Below are 19,414 nucleotides of genomic sequence, written 5' to 3'. Positions count from 1 at the left end.
ATACCCTTATATTTAAGTATGTAATTAATGTTTGGTTTATTCATTCCTTTAAAAAAAAAAAAATCTCCACCCCCCCCAAAGGGAATATCATCAAGAAACTGCCAAGGAAGACTGCCGTAAGCATAAATGACACCGCTACATTCTGCGTAGAGCTGGAGAACAAGTGTCAGAAATTCCAGTGGCTAAAGAATAAGGAAGAACTGAAGCCCAACAGCAGAATTGCCATCACCTCATCCGGCAAGGAGCATAGCATGATAATCCGAGACTGTAAAAAGGAGGATGCAGGAGAGATTGTGTTTGTAGCTGATGAGTGCAGAACATCCACCCAGTTTACTGTGTCTGGTGAGCTGCTCTTTCTTCTTCCGTGTGAAACCCACCAAGTGTGCAGTTGCTCTATGTTTACTCCTGCCTGTGGTTCAGTCCAGGGCTAGAATGAAAAAATGGTTATGACCGGTTCAAGGGCTTCTGAAAAGATGAAGCTGGCATTCTTGTGGAGGACCGCATCACAAGCAGATTGACTGGAGAAGAAAAGTTGGCAGCCTGTTGTTTGCACAGCTTGGAAAAGTTACTTTTTTGAACTACAACTCCCATCAGCCCCAGCCAGCATGGCCACTGGATTGGGCTGATGGGAGTTGTCATTCAGAAAAATAACTTTTCCAAGCTCTGGTTGTTTGAAGCAGCAAGATGGAGCACCTCTGCACCAGTCAATCTGTTTGTGAATAAGTCCTTGTTGTTCTGCCTGCCCAATTTTACCTCTGGGTGATGCTGCCAGCGGTCTCTGTGTCTAGTCAGAGTAATATTTGGCAGCACGGCCAGGCTGCTGACAAAAAGGTTATTATTTGTTATTACTCTGCCCTTGCACGAAGGAACCGAGGACATAGTGAACCTGGTCTGCTGTACTGTTGCCCCATAACTACCCTATGAGTTAAGTCAGGCTGACAAACAGAGAGGCTAGCTCAAAGACACCCAGTGAGCTTTGTGACAGAGTGTGGATTCAAACCTAAGTCACCCCAGTCAATGCCCAACATTCTTTCCATTATGCCAAAGTCATTCTCCAAAAATCTCTCGGTAACCCTTTCAACTTACCACCATATTACAGGTGAGGCCGAGAGAATGATTGTCAAAGTCCTTGTATTGAGTTTATAGCAGAGGCAACACTTTCACTGGGGACTACTTGATTCATAAGTCAGTTTCTCCCAGTATGTGTCGCTCCAGTGGAAACCTTTGGGGGCTAGGGTCCCAATCTCTGGAGGCATCAGCCTCTAAGCAAAACACCTGTGAGGACAGGGTTGCATGTGCAGCACAGTCTGAACGAGCCATGGTCAAGCATGGAGAATCAGTTGAGGTCCAAAACAGGATCCAGAGGGAAGATTAGCAACAGTCCAAGGTCAGTCTCACAGGGAGTTCAGACAAGATGCAACACAGAAAGGCAGGGAGACGACAATCAATCACAAGAAGCCAGAGATCTGAAGCTGGCACTCTTGTGGAGGACTGCATCACAAGCAAATGGAAGGCTCACGAGGGAGATCTGATACACCGTAGCCTCCTAGACCACGCCCTACCCACAGCTGCTGGTAGAGAAGGCATTTCAGGCATGGCTTACATATGATGAGATCCATTACTCACAAGCCATGCAATGACTCTGGATCCATAGATACATGTTATGTTGTTGCCTTTCCACCTCAACATTTGGTGTCAGCGCCCTCAAAGCTCCACCACCTCCTCTGACATCTCAAAGTGTTCTTTAGCAAGACTTCTCTAGGGGGATCCTCAGCACTGGTTCCAGAGGACCCTGCTTCCTCCTCAAGGTCCTCGATATGAGGGGTGTCTGGTTCATCCTCTGAGGACTCCATGTTGGGTACCAGGCCAGGGCTAGACAGGACAGGATGCTTCAACGAAGAACAGGCCAGAACCAGAAGGGAGAAATCCACCTAACACCCCTGCAATGCTTGTGGGAGCTGGGGTTAAAAACCAGCTACTCCGGTAGAGAGTTGGAAGAAGAGGTTCTGTCCATTCAAGGGGAGGACAGAGGAGGCAGGACTTTTCTGGGATGGAGCTAATGGGGGGAAACAGATGAGCTTCTTGTGTTTGTGGGTTGTGCACACATGTGCATACTCTCATGGAACCCAGTTCAGAAGAACGGAAGGTTTTGTATGGACTACTGTAGGATGGCTTGCTGCTGTAGTAACAGGAGGGAAGTCCCATCACGCATATAACCCAATCAGTAAGAGAGATTGCATCAGTGGTCTTCAACTTGAGTGAGATGCCTTCTGATGATGTGCCAAAATAGGATGGTCCCTAAACTCACCCACCCCACCCCAGTCACAGTACTGTAGCAGGACAAGGGAAGGGCAAATCCCAAAACTTGCCTTTCACCATCCCAAAAAGAAATGTGTTGATGCAGGCACAGTATTAGTTAAGAAAAACTGTTTTGCCCTGGACAGATTCCCTGTCTTGACATTTAAGAGTACTAATGTAGCCTAATCCACTGTTCTTCAACTTTGGGTCCCCAGATGTTGTTGGATGACAACTCCCATCAACCCCAGCCAGCTTAGCCAATGGCCAAGGATGATGGGAGTTGTAGTCCAACAACACCTGGGGACCCAAGGATGAAGAACAATAGTCTAATCTAATTGTTGCTATATAGAACTGTTTCTAGCAAGCAAAACTGGGGAAGGAGAAGACTTTTTTTTGCTTGTATTTTAATAAGAAACTACCCTAATTCACATTTCTCAAATCAAGATGTCAGCCGAAACACCACTATATTCATTAGCGGGCAGTGTGGTGGCACTTCCTAACTGTTAGAGCCATATGACAATGGAATCAATTCCCTAGAGAGGTAGTGGGCTCTCCGACACTGGAGGCCTTCAAGAGGCAGCTGGACAGCCACCTGTTGGGAATGTTTTGATTTGGATTCCTGCATTGCGCATGGGTTTGGCCTTGATGGCCTTATAGGCCCTTTCCAACTCTACAGTAGGGCCCCGCTTTACGGCACTTCGCTTTACAGCGCTTTGCTAATGCGGCAGCTTTCAATTAGGGAAAGTGTCCACATTAAGGCGCTTGTTCTGTTTTTATGGCGTTTTTTTCAATCGCTCTCCATTTTGATGTCATTTTCGCATGACGAGTCCCATTATCGTCAATGGGTTTTGCTTTATGGTGATTTCCACTTTACGGCGGGGGTCTGGAACGGAACCCGCCATATGAGTGGGGCCCTACTGTACTATTCTATGATTCTATGGGGGAGCACTGCTACTCTCCTGTCTTCTGAGTGTGGCGGGTCACTGCCACTGATGGAGAGGGGGAGGTGTGAGCCGCATGGAGCTTGGTCCACATGCTATTTTGGAGGTGGTGTGCTTCTGAATACCACTTGCTGGAAACCCCAGAAGGGGAGAGTACTCTTGCCCTCAGATCCTGTTTGTGGACTTACAACTGGTTGACTACTGTGAGAACAGGATGCTGGACTAGATGAACCACTGGCCTGATCCAGCAGGCTGTTCTTATGTTCTCATGAGTGTCGGAATGGTTCTGCTGCTGCACACTGTGCCAAACTCTTGTCTCTCTCCTTCTCCCTCTTGGTCAGCCGTAGCAATTCCCCATGGAAACCACAGACCTGAACGTACAAGATCTGAACAGGGTAGTTCATGACAGATGCTATTGGAAGTCGCTGATTCATAGGGTCGTCATAAGTTGTAATTGATTTGAAGGCACATAACAACAAGAACAACAGGGGAAAGTGTGCATAAAAATGCATGTATTCATGGAAATGATATAAAAATGCATTATACCAGTGGTTCCCAGCCTTTCTGAGTATGGGACCCCCTTTATAAGCTTAAAAGGTTTTGTAATCCCCTCACGCTAATTGTAATTCTAGCCTCTGTTAATTGTAAAACTGGTCTGTGGCAAAATCATATCTCCAAATATTCTTTTCCATAGAGAGCTCCCTGCAGACAGGAATGTGTTGCTTTCTTTTCTTAATGCAAAGGTTCATCAAATTGGTATCCCACTCTCCTCCCACAGCCTGAAGATGTACAGTCCTGTCTCCCAACACCAATGGGTTACCGTGTTGGATTAAGATCCAGGTTCAGATCCCCACCCCTCCATGATGCCCACTGGGTGACCTTGGGCCAGACATAGTCTCTCAGCATGACCTATCCCACAGGATTGGAGTAAGAATAAAAAGGAAAGGCAGGAGGGGGAACTATGCACCACTTTGAGCAACTTGGAGGAAAGGTGATATTGCATATAAATGCAATAATAAATAAATAAATTTCAGCTGCAGTACTCGTTCTAAGGGTGTCATCGGCAGCAGCAGTGCGAGGAGATGGGAGTCGGTGACAGTAATCCCTTCTTCTTCCTGGTAGCTCCACCTTCAGCCTCCTTTGGCATCTGCCATGTGTTTTATAGGCAGATGCCTGCCCTTGGCATGCCTGAAAGATGCTCTGGTGTTTCAGCAAAAGTCCTCCCCTCTCATTTGAAGCAAGGGGGAGGTGTTGTCTGCAGCTGTAGTGGGGAGCAGACAGTGTCCAGGGAGTGAAGACTTAAATAATAATAATAATTCATTTCCTTACTGTTTGTGGCCCCCTCTGGATTACTTTGCAGCCCCCCAGGGGTCATGGCCCCCAGGTCGGGAACCATTGCTTTATACTATGGAAAAAAGCTTGCAAAAATGTGTGCAGTGGACAAAACTGCATACGTTTTCTTACTAGGAGAAATTCACACTGCTGCTGAATTTTTGCATTGCTGCTTGAGAATCTTCTAAATTGCTGCCAAATTTTCATGAGGATTTTTTTTAAATGCAAATTGCTGCAGAAATGTGGAGAACTAAATTTAAGTTTGAAGAAATGAGAAACAGAGAGAAATGAAAATTGACAGATTTCTCCATCCCAAAGTTAAATAGTAGCTGTCGACACCATGGACAACAATGCCCCAAAGGTTGTAGCCCTGAATAAAATGATCTTGCACCAGATAATCCAGTAAAAGAGGAGGGGTCTCTTGCTAAATGTTACTAAGCTTAATGTATCAAGGGTTAGGCCCAAAGATCTGATTTCAGTATTTAGCCAGCGTACTGAACCTGAGCTGGATGTTCAGTTGGCAGGCATTCTGTAGCTTTGGCCTTCCCATTAAACCTCAGGGGAAGGGATGACAGTGTATCTTGTGACACTGATATATATATCTATGTAGGTAGCTAAGGAAAGAGGGTGTATGAGGCCAAGGGTCCCTATTTTTACTCTGCGACTTATCAAGTTTAATAGCTCTATTAGAAAAGTGCCTCTTGGAAAATCCCAGGGACCCCATTTAAACATGCTAGCATGACTCAGGTGGAAGACTTGGGCCCATTTTTACAATCACTGCCACATTCGCCAGACACAACTTTATCATTTTTATTTTTATTATTATTTATTACAGCTATACCCCACCTTTCCCTGATAGAAACCCAAGGCAGCTTACATATGGTTCCCAGGCAGTCTCCCATCCAGGCACTGACCACACCTGACCCTGCTTAACTTCAGCAGGGTGCTGGCCTCATGTGCCTTCAGACCATAGCCTGGGACTTTAAGGCATTTTGTGGCAGATCCAATGTGCTACTGCAGCCGTATGAATTACAGTGGAACAAGAAGAACTTTGTGCAATTTAGCTTTCAGCAAGCAGCTGCAAGAAGGACCCTTCTAGGTGCCTAAAGCTGAACTGTGTTGATCTCTGCAAGCACCATGTCAGCATTCACACACCTGCCTATGTGCATGGCCTCCATGGCTGAAAGTCAACAGAGATTGTCTCTAAATCATGGCTGCAATAGAGAGCCTTTGGAAGAACATGAAAGCAAGTCTGTCCTGCCTCTGGGGTTAAACCATGAAGTGGATCTTACAGCAGATCTTAAAAAGTAATGCTGCCTTCAAGCAGGATTTAACTTTGGCTAAAAGAAAGTAAACTATTAAAATAGCTGCAGTCTGGGCAGGGCTGGTCCTACCTTGCAGCCAGGGTGAAGGAGGCTGCTTCAGGCTGCAGAAGTTAGTGGTAGCTGAAGACAGGAATTGGTGTGTAGTACAGCAATACTTTTTAAGGTGTTGCCCCTAGCATTTGGGGTGGGGGTGCTTTGTTTCAGGAATCAAAGTGTCTTGGGCCTGATTCTGTGGATCCAGTGCTATATATAGCCTGATAGATCACCAAAGCAGCCTTGACAGGAACAAATAACAGCTTCTGAAAACACTGTCCACTTCAATGCTGGTGCACTAAGATTGCATGCATCTAGGAGGCCACATGGGGCCACCCATCCAACTGGCAGGTTGCCTGCCTCCCAGAGGCCTCCTTCTCCAACATTCAGCAGCTGAGCAGGCAGGTCGCAATACTACTGCATCCATGGTGTTGTGACCATTGGCCTTCAATGGTCACAACCACACCATACATTTAAAACACATACAACACACATGGCTTCCCACAAAGAGCCTGCAAACTACATTTCCCAGGGTTCTCTGGAGAAAGCACTGACTAAAGTGTTCCTAAAACACTGCAGCGTTTCAAACTGACCGCTTGTTCTTTCCTCTTTCTCATACTCTTCAGCTCCAAAGAAGCCTCCATCTCATCCCCCGATTGACCCAGTGGTGAAAAATAAAACAGAAACCTCAGTGACGTTGGCCTGGTCCCCTCCTAAGATGGAGCGCCCCATACCTATTGATGGATACTTAGTGGAATGTAAGAAACTGACTGGATACACTTGGGCGAGATGCCACGAAGCCCTTGTCTCTGAAACCGAGTTCACCGTGAACATGCTTTCTGAAGAGTCTGACTACCAGTTCCGAGTGTCTGCCATCAACAACTACGGCCACAGCAGTTACCTTGATTTCCCAGGAACCCTGCACCTTGGTGAGTATGAAAAGAGGAAGCATCTGCAGTCCTTGAGATTGTGGGCTGCCTCTTGATTCACATAGTTTGTTGACACTGGAGGGGGCATCGTAAGTCGGGATGTAGGAAGGCATCGTTTTCTGTACCTCTCAGTTTTCGTCAGATGCACCATGGTTTCCGTTCTGCTGCAGTTTGTCTTCTGCCCCAAACTATGGTATTTGTCTTGCTATCCCCGTGGCGAAATTACATAAAATTCTGTAAGTTACATAAGTTATATTGTCATTACGTTATTCCACGTCATTCATTTCAGTGCAAAGGAAACACAATGCAAATAGGGTGGGTGGGAATGTATTCATTTACATATTGTTTATTTATTTATCTATTTATTATTTGATTTATATCCCACCCTTCCTCCCAGCAGGAGCTCAGGGTGGCAAACAAAAGCACTAAAAACAAATCAAAACATCATAAAAACAGACTTTAAAATAAATTAAAATAAAACATCTGTAAAAACATTTTAAAAAAAGTTTTCAAGACATCTTTAAAAAAAGGTTAAAAACATATTAAAAAGCAATTCCAACACAGACACAGACTTGGATAAGTTCTCAACTTAAAAGACTTGTTGAAAGAGGAAGGTCTTCAATAGGCGCCGAAAAGATAACAGAGATTGTCTGCAGGCTGAAAGCAATAACCACAAGAAATACTGATTATATTTGCTGGATTGATTTGTGTTCTGGACATGGGATGAACCAGGAAACACTGGCAATTTCTGCTCCGGTTTGTTTTCATTGGAATTCTCTGGCATATCTAGTCCTAAGTCAATGCAAAACCAGCAGACATTAAATAACTTTGCACTCCCAACATGATTACATTAAAACTATTTAATATATTTAAACATTTTTAATTAAATGCAATTAAATTGTGGTAAAATTCTTAGATTACTACCCAAGTGCCTCAATTGCTCAATGCCTTTCCACTAATTGGATAGCAGGAACACTAGTTTAGTTCTTACTGTTGCAATGCTGTCTGCATATTTTTCATTCTATCTCCGTAAAGAAAGAAAGTTAGACTGTGCTCCCTTTTCCTGCTCCAAATGAAAGCTGGACTGCTCCTTGAGAGAGCCAGATCTCTGCAGCCATGGCTATATCCACAGCTCTTTGAGACCTCTGCCATGTAGTACATGGTTCTTTTGGGTGAGCGGGTTTCTGGTTCACTTCAGTCACACAGCTCTGTGGACACACCCCTTTGAGTGTATAGCCTTGCCATGTCTCTTGAAGTAAACAGTGAAGCTCTTGGAAGGTGGGGCACTGGATGTGTGCACTGGATCATCACAAGCAATGGCTACACTAGAGGCGGACCTAATATTCAGCAAGAACTCTTTCAGAGAAGGTTCCAATATGATTTAGGATTAAATTTCTTAGGCTAGTCTCTCAGGATCTCTGAGGAGTTGGTTAGGTACAGAGCCAATGATAAGGGAAGAATAAGTCAGACAGAGTGTATTGTGGAGGGTAGGAATCTTTGAGGAATTTGATTTCTGTGAATCCTGATGTGAGCTGACCTGGTCCTCACCTCCTGGACTAAAGCGTGGATTGGAATGTCATTATTCTTTCAGATCTTGCACTTCCTCCTAATTTTGCAATACACAATACTTGGCTCAAAGAATGTACTGACATGCATTTGTGGTGGAATATGTATTTAAATACAATTTGTATTTAAAAACTAGGGCAGTTTAAAGACTTGGAATACCAAGTTTATTTCCTATATGTAATCCAAGTGAAGGAGGAATATACCTAATGATGAGGTGAGTTTTGAGTTGCAGTTCCTTTATTTGTCATCGAAGAGTTGGTTACCTTTTTGCATTATGTTCTTATGCCCCATAGAACCAGTTCTGGCTGTGAAAACCCATCTGAGAAATGCAGAGGTAGCACCAGGCAGAGATGCAGTCTTTACCGTTGACCTCACTACCGCTTGTGCTGGCTTATGGTACATTAATGGCAAAATCGTGCAGAACAGTGATAAGTACATCATTACAAGAACCAACACGACTCACAGCCTCACTGTCAAGCGGGTCACAAGCGTTTTCAAAGAGGCAGAGGTGAAGTTTGTTGCCAATAATCTTGAAAGCACTGCCAAGATAAGTTTAAAAGGTATCTTTATATGCATATTTCTTGGGAGTGTTGATTTGCTGGGAAAGGGGCAGGAGCAGAGCAGAGATCTGGTGAGAGAAGCACAGGGTTGTTTCAAATCTTGCAAGCTCTGCCTTTACCATCTGATCTGTGAGAAAGTGGAGACTCAGTTGTTGCCTTGCAGCTCTTGCATACTTTCTGACCAAATCAATGCCTGGTCCTTTATTCACATGGGTCTAGTTCAGATGTAACTATCCGAATAAACCATGGTTGTTAAGACAAGAACTAGCGTCAGGCCCATGACTCTCCCCCACATTGTCCGTTACTTCTTTCCCATTGTGCACCAGCTTTGGACTGCCTTCAGTGTTTGTTTAATCCACAAGTACCTGCTGTACACAATTCATATCCTGGCTTGTATGCAGGCTAGGAAGCTGAAATTAAACCAAACTTTCCTGTTTCTGACATAGTGGGGAAGTAACAGCTTGGAGAGTTACTTTTTTGAACTACAACTCCCATCAGCCCAATCCAGTGGCCATGCTGGCTGGGGCTGATGGGAGCTGTAGTTCAAAAAAGTAACTTTTCCAAGCTCTTCTCTAAACAAACCACAAGTAATAAAGCTGGTGTGTGAGGGAAGAGGTGGATGGGAGTGTGCAGGCCTGGTGCTGGTTCTCAGCTTAATAAATCATTTATTTATTTAGACATTTATTGACCACCCATGAGTGGTGTCGTCTGGGTGGTTCACAAAGAAACCCAAACACTAATGAAGTTAAATGGCTGAAATAAAAAATATATATAACCATATAAAAACCAGCACAAGCAGCATTACCAACAATGTACAAAACCTAGCTAAAAATAATTTGTTCTGAGGCCTAAAATATGGTTCTGTAACACATCAGAGAATAAAAAGGGTCATCACCTGGGACCAAAATGATCTTAATATAGGCACCAGGCGAGCCTCACTGCAGATAGCATTCCATAATCAGGGATCTGACACCAAAAAAGCCCTCTCAAGTTGAGATCGTTACATTTGAATTGGACCTAGACTGTGAATGTTTTTTTTTAAGTATCCATAAAGTGGCCATTTTATTCTTTAGCAAAAAGCTAAACACTGTTTACCTGGCTCCCGGTGGCTTTTACAAATGTTAGATTCCAACACCAAATGCCACATTCTTGCAATGACATCATAACTGCTTCCATAGCATCATACGCCCACTAGCATTTTTCTTTTCCTAAAATCAGTGCAGAATAAAGTCCTGTCTTCTTTGTTTTTTGTTTTTGCTTTTACCTGTTTTTATGCTATGTGTGTAAATCAACTTGAGACACATCAAAAAGGTGATTCATAAATAAGCTATAATAATAATGCTCTCCCCAACCCCTTATTGAGCTCTTTGCTTCCCCAGGGCAGGTATGTGGGCCAGCCCTACCATTAGGCAGGATGAGGTGACTGCCTCAGGCAATAGATACTGGGGGGAGGAGGCAGACAGCAGCAGCAAGATGTTGGAGGACACAGCATGTGTGCCACGTGGCCTGGCTTCCACCCCCTACACTAGCCTACTGCCTTCAGTTTCAGTGAAAGACAGTGTCCCATCACCAGCCATAGTTGCCACTGCCAGGCTGGTCAGCTTTTGTGCATGGAAAGGGAGGTGGCATCATATTGAACTTTGCCTTAGGCAGCAAAATGTCTTGGGTTTGCCCAAGCAAATATCTGTCTCCACGTGGTTCTCATTCATTTCCAATGTTCCACCTTCTCATTCCAGCTCCAGTGACGTTACTCTTATTCTAGCAGTATTATTGCTTAAATCCTCAGATTTTGAATTTGCCCCAAGAAATGTAAATCTCAAAATCTGGCCTTCTTTTTTTAAAAAACAAACAAAACCTTGCTTTACTTTAGATGTGGAAAATTCACCTAATGTTTCAGTTTGTGCAAAATGTCATCTCAGCTGTATGCTCAACCCATTTGTGTCCTTCACTGCCAACTGTGTTTTGCGCCCCAACTTTCTTTTCTAGATGAAGTGGCGAAGTTTGTCAATGAATCGGCCCCTGGAATTAGGGTCAAGCTATCTGAGAGGTTTGAGCTGGTGTGTGAGGTCTCATCAGAGAACGAGCCCGTCATATGGAAGAAGGGTAAAAAACCAATCCGGGCAGACCAGAGAGTGACGTTCGCCTATCAGGGAATTAACCGAAAGCTCGTCGTCAGAAGTGCAATAAAAGAAGATGAAGGGATTTACACCTGTGAAACGAAGGATGACAAGTTAACATTCCACGTGGAGGTCCAAGGTGAGCGAGGGGGGGAGGGGAAAGGTTCTATCACTTCCTATTTGTCATGACACAGCAGGGCAATCCTTCCTTCTCAAAGGTCTTGCTGCCGATTTTTGTCGTGGTGGTTGAATGGACATCATTGTTGTTCTAGCGCTAATGCAATGGTACCCGGCAATGTACGCTCTAGTGGTGGTATCTCAGTAGCTTTGTTTTCAAGGGAGGTGATTCTATAAAGGAAGCCACAGACCTGAACTTACAAGATCTGAACAGGGTGGTTTATAACAGATGCTATTGGAGGTTGCTGATTCATAGGGTTGCCATAAGTTGGAATTGACTTGAAAGCATATAACAACAACAAATCTAGCACTGCAGCAGGTAGGCCATATCGCACCAACACTTTATATTCTTATTGCAAATACACAATCCATAAACTTGGCAGAAAACAGCTGTGGCAGATATGAGTCACATCTGCAGCTCACAAGTACTGTTATACTAATTTCAACAGTCATGGCTTCCCCCAAAGAATCCTGGAAACTGTCATTTGCTGAGAGTTGTTAGGGGACCCCTATTCCGTTCACAGAGTTATAATTCCCAGAGTTCCCTTGGAAGAGCGATTGACTGTTAAACCGCTCTGGGAACTGTGTTTGTATTAGTGACACTGGTTTACTGTTTTGTTTTTGCATTTTATTCTTTGTAGGTTATACTAAGTTTTAAGTATCTTAATTGTGCACCACTGCGGTATTTATATGCTCAACAATATGGAGATTTTAGCAAATAAATAAATAAGGGTGTGGCCAAAGGCAAAGGTAGGTGGAACAACTGATGTGACTCTTACTTTTCTATGTCCCAGCCACAAGAAAAGTTACAGATCTTTACCAGCACCCCCACCTCTCTTTCCTCCATCCAGACAGAAAAGAGGCACTATGATAGTTGAAGAATGCATTTCAGTGATGCAAAAGCACTCATGAAGGGCACAGAGCAGGGACAGTGAGAGGGGGTAGCCTGGGGAGAGTCCTGACTAGGGTTGCCAGGTTCATGGCCTGAGACTGATCCTGTATCTTTAGGAGAAGAGAAAGTCAGCCACGTGCAGGTGTTCCTGCAACCCTGTAATGGGAAAAACCACAAGGTGGAATTCTCCCTTCCCCCTGCACAACTTTGAAAGATACAGAAGACCTCTTGGAGGCTGGTCCTGGCAACCAAGAGGTCTTCTGTATCTTTAAAAATTATGCAGGGGGGAGGGAGAATTCTACCTTGTGGTTTTTCCCATTAAAATGTTGCAAGAACACCCGCACTTGACTGACTTTCTCTTCTCCTAAAGATACAGGATCAGTCTCAGGCCATAGACCTGGCAACCCTAGGACTCCTGACAGCTGTATTTGGTCTTGAGCCTGAGGTTCTCCACCCTCTGATCCATCAGGGCTCTTCTTGTAACCCCTATGAGAGTGCCAGCAACATGTGAGATTATTTATTTATTTATTTATTTATATCCCACCCTTCCTCCCATAAGGACGCCAGGGCAGCAAACAAAATAACTAAAAACACTCTAAAGCATAATAAAAACAGACGTCAAAACATATTAATACAAAAACATCCTTAAAACATATTAAAACAAAACATCTTTAAAAACATTTTTTTTAAAAAAAGCTTTAAAAACATCTTTTTAGAAAAAGGTTTATTATTAAAATATTAAAAAGCAATTCCAACACAGATGCAGACTGGATAAGGTCTCTCCTTAAAAAGCTTGTTGAAAGAAGGTATTTGGTAACAGAGATGGCGCTTGTCTAATATTTAAGGGGAGGGAGTTCCAAAGGGTGTAGGTATCACTACACTAAAGGTCCATTTCCTGTTGTGCAAAACGGATCTCCTGATAAGATGGTATCTGCAAGATGCCCTCACCAGTGATTGACTGGGTATATAAGAGGTAAAACAGTCTTTCAGGTAACCTGGTCCCAAGCTATATAGGGCTCCCCCTAGAAAGACGATATTGTATCTGTAATCAGAATTTACCTGAAACTTTGGAACATGTCCTACTTAATTGCGAGATATATAATGACCCAAGAGCCAAATTGATTTTACCTTCCATTTCTGCCTTTTCTGACAGAACTCCAGAATTTTAACAGAATTAGTTGCCAAATTCCTTTATGTAGCACAATCCATACGCAAAAACCAGGTTTGTAACATGCAATGTAATAATATGCAATGTTGATTTTACTATTTATTTTAATCTCATGACCAATTGTGAGATGAAGGACTTCAGTTACAAGCTTAAAATTTGACTCATTTTTGTTTTGTATCATTAATAATCTCACAACTGCTAAATGTATTTACTTATATATTCAAATTGTTTATAACTTGTTCGGGTCTATGACCGCAATAAATCTTTTTTTTGTACACCAAAACTAGAACCTTGAATTTAGCCCAGTAGCTAATAGGTAGCCAGTGCAATTCTTTCAGCACCGGGGTGACATGTTGGCGATACCCTGCCCCTGTGAGCCGTCGCGCCACCACATGTTGCACCAGCTGCAGCTTCCAGACCAACCTCAAGGGCAGCCCCACATCGAGTGCATTACAGTAATCCTACAGTAAGAGATGCATGCACTTTGTTTTCTACAGCACATAGCAGAATACAATTATTTGGTAGTGGCAGGATATTTAATTTTAATTGCTAGTGGCATAAAAGGCCATTCTTAAAAAAGTGGTTATGCAAGAAATCAAATACAGTTTCCATCTCTGGGAACCAAGGTCTCGCCAAACAATTTATAATTGTTTGGAAGCATTTCCGTTTTGCTGCTGTTGGCCTCCTGTGGAGGAGAGAAGAGGGAGCCTGCTGAAAGTCATCTGGCCTGGTAAGATGACTCCCTTCCCTCTGAAGTAGACTTAAGCCAGCTGCTGAGGCTCCTTGGAGTGTAACAAGATGCACATCTGGAGTTCTGCTGGCTTTCTTCTTTGTACTTATGTATCTTGTTGTTGTTATGTGCCTCCAAGTCGACTACGACTTATGGCGACCCTATGAATCAGTGACCTCCAAGAGCATCTGTCATGAACCACCCTGTTCAGATCTTGGAAGTTCAGGTCTGTGGCTTCCTTTATGGAATCAATCCATCTCTTGTTTGGCCTTCCTCTTTTTCTATTTCCTTCTGTTTTTCCAAGCATTATTATCTTTTCTAATGAATCATGTCTTCTCATTATGTGTCCAAAATATGATAACCTCAGTTTCATCATTTTATCTTCTAGTGATAGTTCTGGTTTAATTTGTTCTAACACCGAATTATTTGTCTTTTTTGCAGTTCATGGTATGCACAAAGCTCTCCTCCAACACCACATTCAAAATGAGTTTATTTTTCTCTTATCAGCTTTTTTCACTGTCCAACTTTCACATCCATACATAGAGATTGGAAATACTTATGTATTTAAGTCTAGATTATTTCTTTTGTAATATTGAATTTATTTTATGTTTGCTAAATTGTTTATTTTTGTCTTATTTGAATTTATTGCTATGTTTTGTAAACTGATGTCTCTCCTCTACCCCAGTGCTTTTATTTTGAGTGTTTGTTGTAAGCCACTTTGGACACAGGTCACTGTGGAAAGGTGGCATATAAATAAACCCAATCAGTCAATCAATCAATCAATCAATGTGGTGATCAATTTTTTGGGAAAAAAATCTATAGAAATAAGTGACAATCTATTCTGGTGTTGCCATGTGTCTGCAGAGCCTGAGGATGTGTTTCCCAACAAGGAGAAGCTACAGAAAGAGATCCAGGTCATCCTTTCAGAGAATGCATCTCTTCTTTGCGAAGTGGCCCAGGCCAATACGGAAGTGAAGTGGCTCAAGGACAGGAAGCAGATCTTCTCCGGCAAGAAATTCAAAGTAGAAGCTGAAGGCAAGACCCGGCGGCTGATTGTGCAGGAGGTGGAAAAAGAGGATGCTGGCGAGTACACCTGTGAAGCTGCTGGCCAAAAACTCACCTTCAAAATAATTGTGACAACTGCAAAAGGTTTGTATGTTTTTCTTTAAGCCCTACCACTCCATACACAGGGCTGCCTTTTCCTTGAAAAATTATACATCCCACATTGCTTGATATTTCTGCTGCTGATTTAAATGGAAATGGAGAGCGGTTGTTGAGGCATAACGTAGCAGCCACTCGTACATCAACCAGAGCTTGGAAAAGTTACTACAACTCCCATCAGCCCACTCCAGTGGCCATGCTGGCTGGGGCTGATGGGAGTTGTAGTTGAAAAAAGTAACTTTTCCAAGCTCTGAATCCACTGCCTTGTTGAGCTTTAAATGTTCTTTATGGTGGATAATCTAGACTCATGATCTGAAAAGGAGACTGCCTCCTCTGAACACAGTTGGATGGCCATCCTCCTGCTCTGTGTGTGTGTGTCAGAGCTTGGAAAAGTTACTTTTTTGGACTACAAATCCCATCAGCCCAATCCAGTGGCCATGCTGGCTGGGGCTGATGGGAGTTGTAGTTCAAAAAAGTAACTTTTCCAAGCTCTGGTGTGTGTGTATGTGTGTGTGTATGTATGCTGGATTTGGTGTATTAATCCATAGGAGATTGATGTTGGAACAGACTCTGCATTTTATGGTGCATATTGGAAAGTGAATATTTATTTATTGATTGATTTATATTCCTCCCTCCCAGCAGGAGCCTGTGGTGGAATCTGTGGTGCTGATGGGATGTTAATATGAAACCCCAACGTTCCTTAAAAGGGGAGTTTGGAATTATTGACCTTTGTTTGTTCTCTCTTCTCTTCCCAGTTGCAGAAGTTGAGGACGTGTTTGTCAACAGGGAGAAGGTACAGAAAGAGATCAAGGTGGCTATTCCTGAGGACGCCTCCCTCAGCTGCGAGGTGGCCGAAGCCAAGACACCGGTGAAGTGGGTCAAGGACGGGAAGCAGATCACCTCCAGCAAGAAGTTCAAGGTAGAAGCTGAAGGCAAGACCCGGCGGCTGATTGTGGAGCAGGTGGAGAAGAAGGATGAGGGCGAGTACACCTGTGAATCCGCTGGCCAAAAATTGACCTTCCATGTCACTGCGACAACTGCAGAAGGTTTGCGTGTTTTCTTTTACTGCTCTCTATTTGTGTCTGCCTTTCTCACAGAGCAAAGGCTATCAACCCCACCCCCTGCAAATTTATTCCCCATTGGCTGTCAGGACTGAAAGACTGCATACTCTCCACTCCTTGATACTTGCGTTACTAGGAGGCAAACTAGACATGATTTTTGCCATGTGGTTTGCCCTTGTGTAGCTGTTTTTTAAAAACATATCTCTTTGTGTGTGTGTGTGTGTGTGTGTGTGTGTGTGTGTGTGTGTGTACTGGATCAAGACTGGTTTGATGGGACAAGTGCTTTAACCCTTTGCGCCTGCTGCGGGCCTAATTACGGTCAGTCTATTGGTTCCAAGGGGAACTGTCAAGCATGAAGAGGTCTGATTCTGGTCAGGACTGCAGCTGGGAGAAAGGGAAAAAACTCCATCCTCATCCCATGCCATGGTCCTGGTTCAGCTCACCTTCCTCTTGCTAGTAATTTTTTGTTTTGTTTTAAAGCAGCTATGCAAGGGCACACTACAGAAGTCACATCTAGTTTGGCCCTAATTGAAATAGAACAGGGTAACAGTGCATGCTGAAGCATTGACAGATCAGCCCCTGATTTATTTGCTCTGAAGTTGGTTTAATAACCTTTTTTGAGTGTACCAGAACTGCTGCAGACCATACTTTAGACCCCAGAGGGCCTAAAGGATCCCATGGGCCTTATGTTTGATAGCCCTGCTATTTAACATAAAAACATATGAAGAGCTTGCTGGATCAGGCCCATCTTACAGTGGCCAACTGGATGACCATGGGAAGACCACAAGTAGGACCTGAGTGCAATAGCACTCTCCTCTCCTGCGGTTTCCAGCAACTACTATTATGAAGCATACTGCCTCAGACATTAGATGTAGAACATAGCCATTGTGGCTTGTAGCTTTATCTTCTGTGAATGTTCAAAATAGTTGCCATACAGGATCTATATCCTTTCCAGGAAACTAGTCCCCAAGAAGACTCTGTAGACATGATATGAAAGGGGGGTGTTCTCTATAAACAAAGATGAATGGGTCCCCTATTGTTTCTGCTGTGGTGTGTTTTTGTGTGACTGTTGTTGGTTAATCTTCAGGAGCTGGATGCGGGAAGACCTTGCCTTATGGAATATATGGGCAGTGAATCTATTACCTTTGATGAGATGTTAAGACTTTCCTCCTCTCCCAGACATTTTAGCATGTGTTTTAAAATTGCTTTTTAAAAAATGTGTTTTTAAATTTGCATATTTGTTTTTAATGTTTTTAATTGTTGTAAACTGCCCAGAGAGCTTCAGCTATGGGGTGTGTGTGTATACAAATGCAATAAATAAATAAATAATGGGAAACCTTGAAGTGCCATAAATGGGAAGTTTGGAGTTATCAGTATTTGTGTGTCCTCTTTTGTCTCCCAGTTCCAGAAGTTGAGGACGTGTTTGTTAACAAGGAGAAGGTCCAGAAAGAGATCAAGGCTGCTGTTTCAGAGAACGCCTCCCTCAGTTGCGAGGTGGCCGAAGCCAAGACAGAAGTGAAGTGGTTCAAGGGCGGGAAGCAGATCACCTCCAGCAAGAAATTCAAGGTAGAAGCTGAAGGCAAGACCCGGCAGCTGATGGTGCAGCAAGTGGAGAAGAAGGATGAGGGCGAGTACACCTGTGAGGCCGGAAACCAGAAACTGACCTTCCGCATCACTGTGACAACTGCAAAAGGTTTGCTTGTTTTCCTTTTTACCTTATATTTGAGGCCTCCTTGTCAACTGACCAGATGCTATCACCACCCATTACTGTGTTCTCTCCTTGGCTGCCAGTGCTGAAAAACTGCAAATCCCACACTCCTTGTGCTGGTAATTCAAATGGAATAGGAAAGCAGATGATGTTCAGGCATGAAGTAGTAGGTACTGGTTCATCAACAGTTCTGCGTTGTTTGGGTATAATTTCTTAGTAGGCTTTAAAATGGACCAGTTTTTTAAGGACTCTTTACACATGATATGAAAAAGGGACTGTCCCCCTATACACAGATGGATGGCCACCCTGCTGTTCTGCCTGTTATGTTGTAGCCTGAATTTGGTGTGTTAATCCATAGGAGGCTGAGTTGGAAAAACCTTGCATTTTATGGTGCATATGATATTTTATTTATTTATTTATTATTTGATTTATATCCCACCCTTTCTCCCGGAAGGAGCCCAATGCGGCAATATGATATGTGAATTAATTAGACCTTAAAGGAGGAGTTTGGGGTTATCAATCTTTGCTTGTCCTCTTTTCTCTCCCACCTCCCAATCTCCAGTTCCAGAAGTGGAGGACATGTTTATCAACAAGGAGAAGGTCCAGAAAGACATCAAGGCTGCTGTTTCAGAGAATGCCTCCCTCGGCTGTGAGGTGGCTGAGGCCAAGATAGACGTGAAATGGTTGAAGGACAGAAAGCAGATCACCTCCAGCAAGAAATTCAAGATAGAAGCTGAAGGCAAGACCCGGCGGCTGATTGTGCAGCAGGTGGAAAAGAAGGATGAGGGCGAGTACACCTGTGAGGCCGGAAACCAGAAACTGACCTTCCACGTCACTGTGACAACTGCAAAAGGTTTGCATCATAGCCTGTTAATCTATACTTGGGACTGGCTTTTCCACCGACCGAAGGCCATCACCACCACCCATTACTTTCTTAAATGCTGAAAAATGTCACATCCCACATCCCTTGATACTTACGCTGCTAACTGGTTTATTCTAACATGTAACTAGACACACTTTGTCCAAGGTCAAAAGAAATTGTGCAGTGTGAACTAAGTTTTTGTGCACATGGGCAGAAGGGATTTAATAAGGAGCTAGATTTCTTTTTCCTTAAAAACAAATAGGTGAGGGAAAGATAAAAAAAAGCAGAAAATGATGATGTTTCCTTTCATAGCCTGTGGTTGAAAAACAGTCTACCAGCTACAGTTCCCCTTAGAGTTTGAAGTTACTTCTTCCTACTGAGCAAAACCTAGCTCTGGTTGTAGAGTTAGTGCTCTGTCTTTCAGTAGGCATGTTGGGAAGTCACAAGAAAGGCCTCCGACTCTCCTTCCAGCTCTTTGTGAAGGCCCTTTGCTCTTCCTGCTTCAGACTTTTTATCTTCTCCTCTGGGGTTGGACTTGATAACCTTATAGGCCC

The 19,414-nt window shown here is 43.5% G+C and overlaps 1 protein-coding gene across 10 annotated transcripts in view; it reads left to right on the top strand.

The window, feature by feature from the left end:
• The window catches only part of OBSCN (obscurin, cytoskeletal calmodulin and titin-interacting RhoGEF), a 277,846-nt gene that overhangs the window by 21,613 nt on the left and 236,819 nt on the right, over nt 1-19,414 (top strand). For all 10 annotated transcript variants that reach the window (XM_061585960.1, XM_061585958.1, XM_061585965.1 and 7 more), the window contains exons 4-11: nt 82-342; nt 6,556-6,858; nt 8,718-8,984; nt 10,971-11,240; nt 14,933-15,217; nt 15,985-16,275; nt 17,693-17,983; nt 18,561-18,851. In XM_061585960.1, the coding sequence (XP_061441944.1) occupies nt 82-342; nt 6,556-6,858; nt 8,718-8,984; nt 10,971-11,240; nt 14,933-15,217; nt 15,985-16,275; nt 17,693-17,983; nt 18,561-18,851 (2,259 nt within the window). The remainder of the gene's footprint in view (nt 1-81; nt 343-6,555; nt 6,859-8,717; nt 8,985-10,970; nt 11,241-14,932; nt 15,218-15,984; nt 16,276-17,692; nt 17,984-18,560; nt 18,852-19,414) is intronic.

This window comes from Rhineura floridana, chromosome 10 (assembly GCF_030035675.1).
Source record: "Rhineura floridana isolate rRhiFlo1 chromosome 10, rRhiFlo1.hap2, whole genome shotgun sequence".
Classification (NCBI taxonomy): Eukaryota; Metazoa; Chordata; class Lepidosauria; order Squamata; family Rhineuridae; genus Rhineura; species Rhineura floridana.
This window is presented reverse-complemented; position numbering and strand designations above follow the sequence as displayed.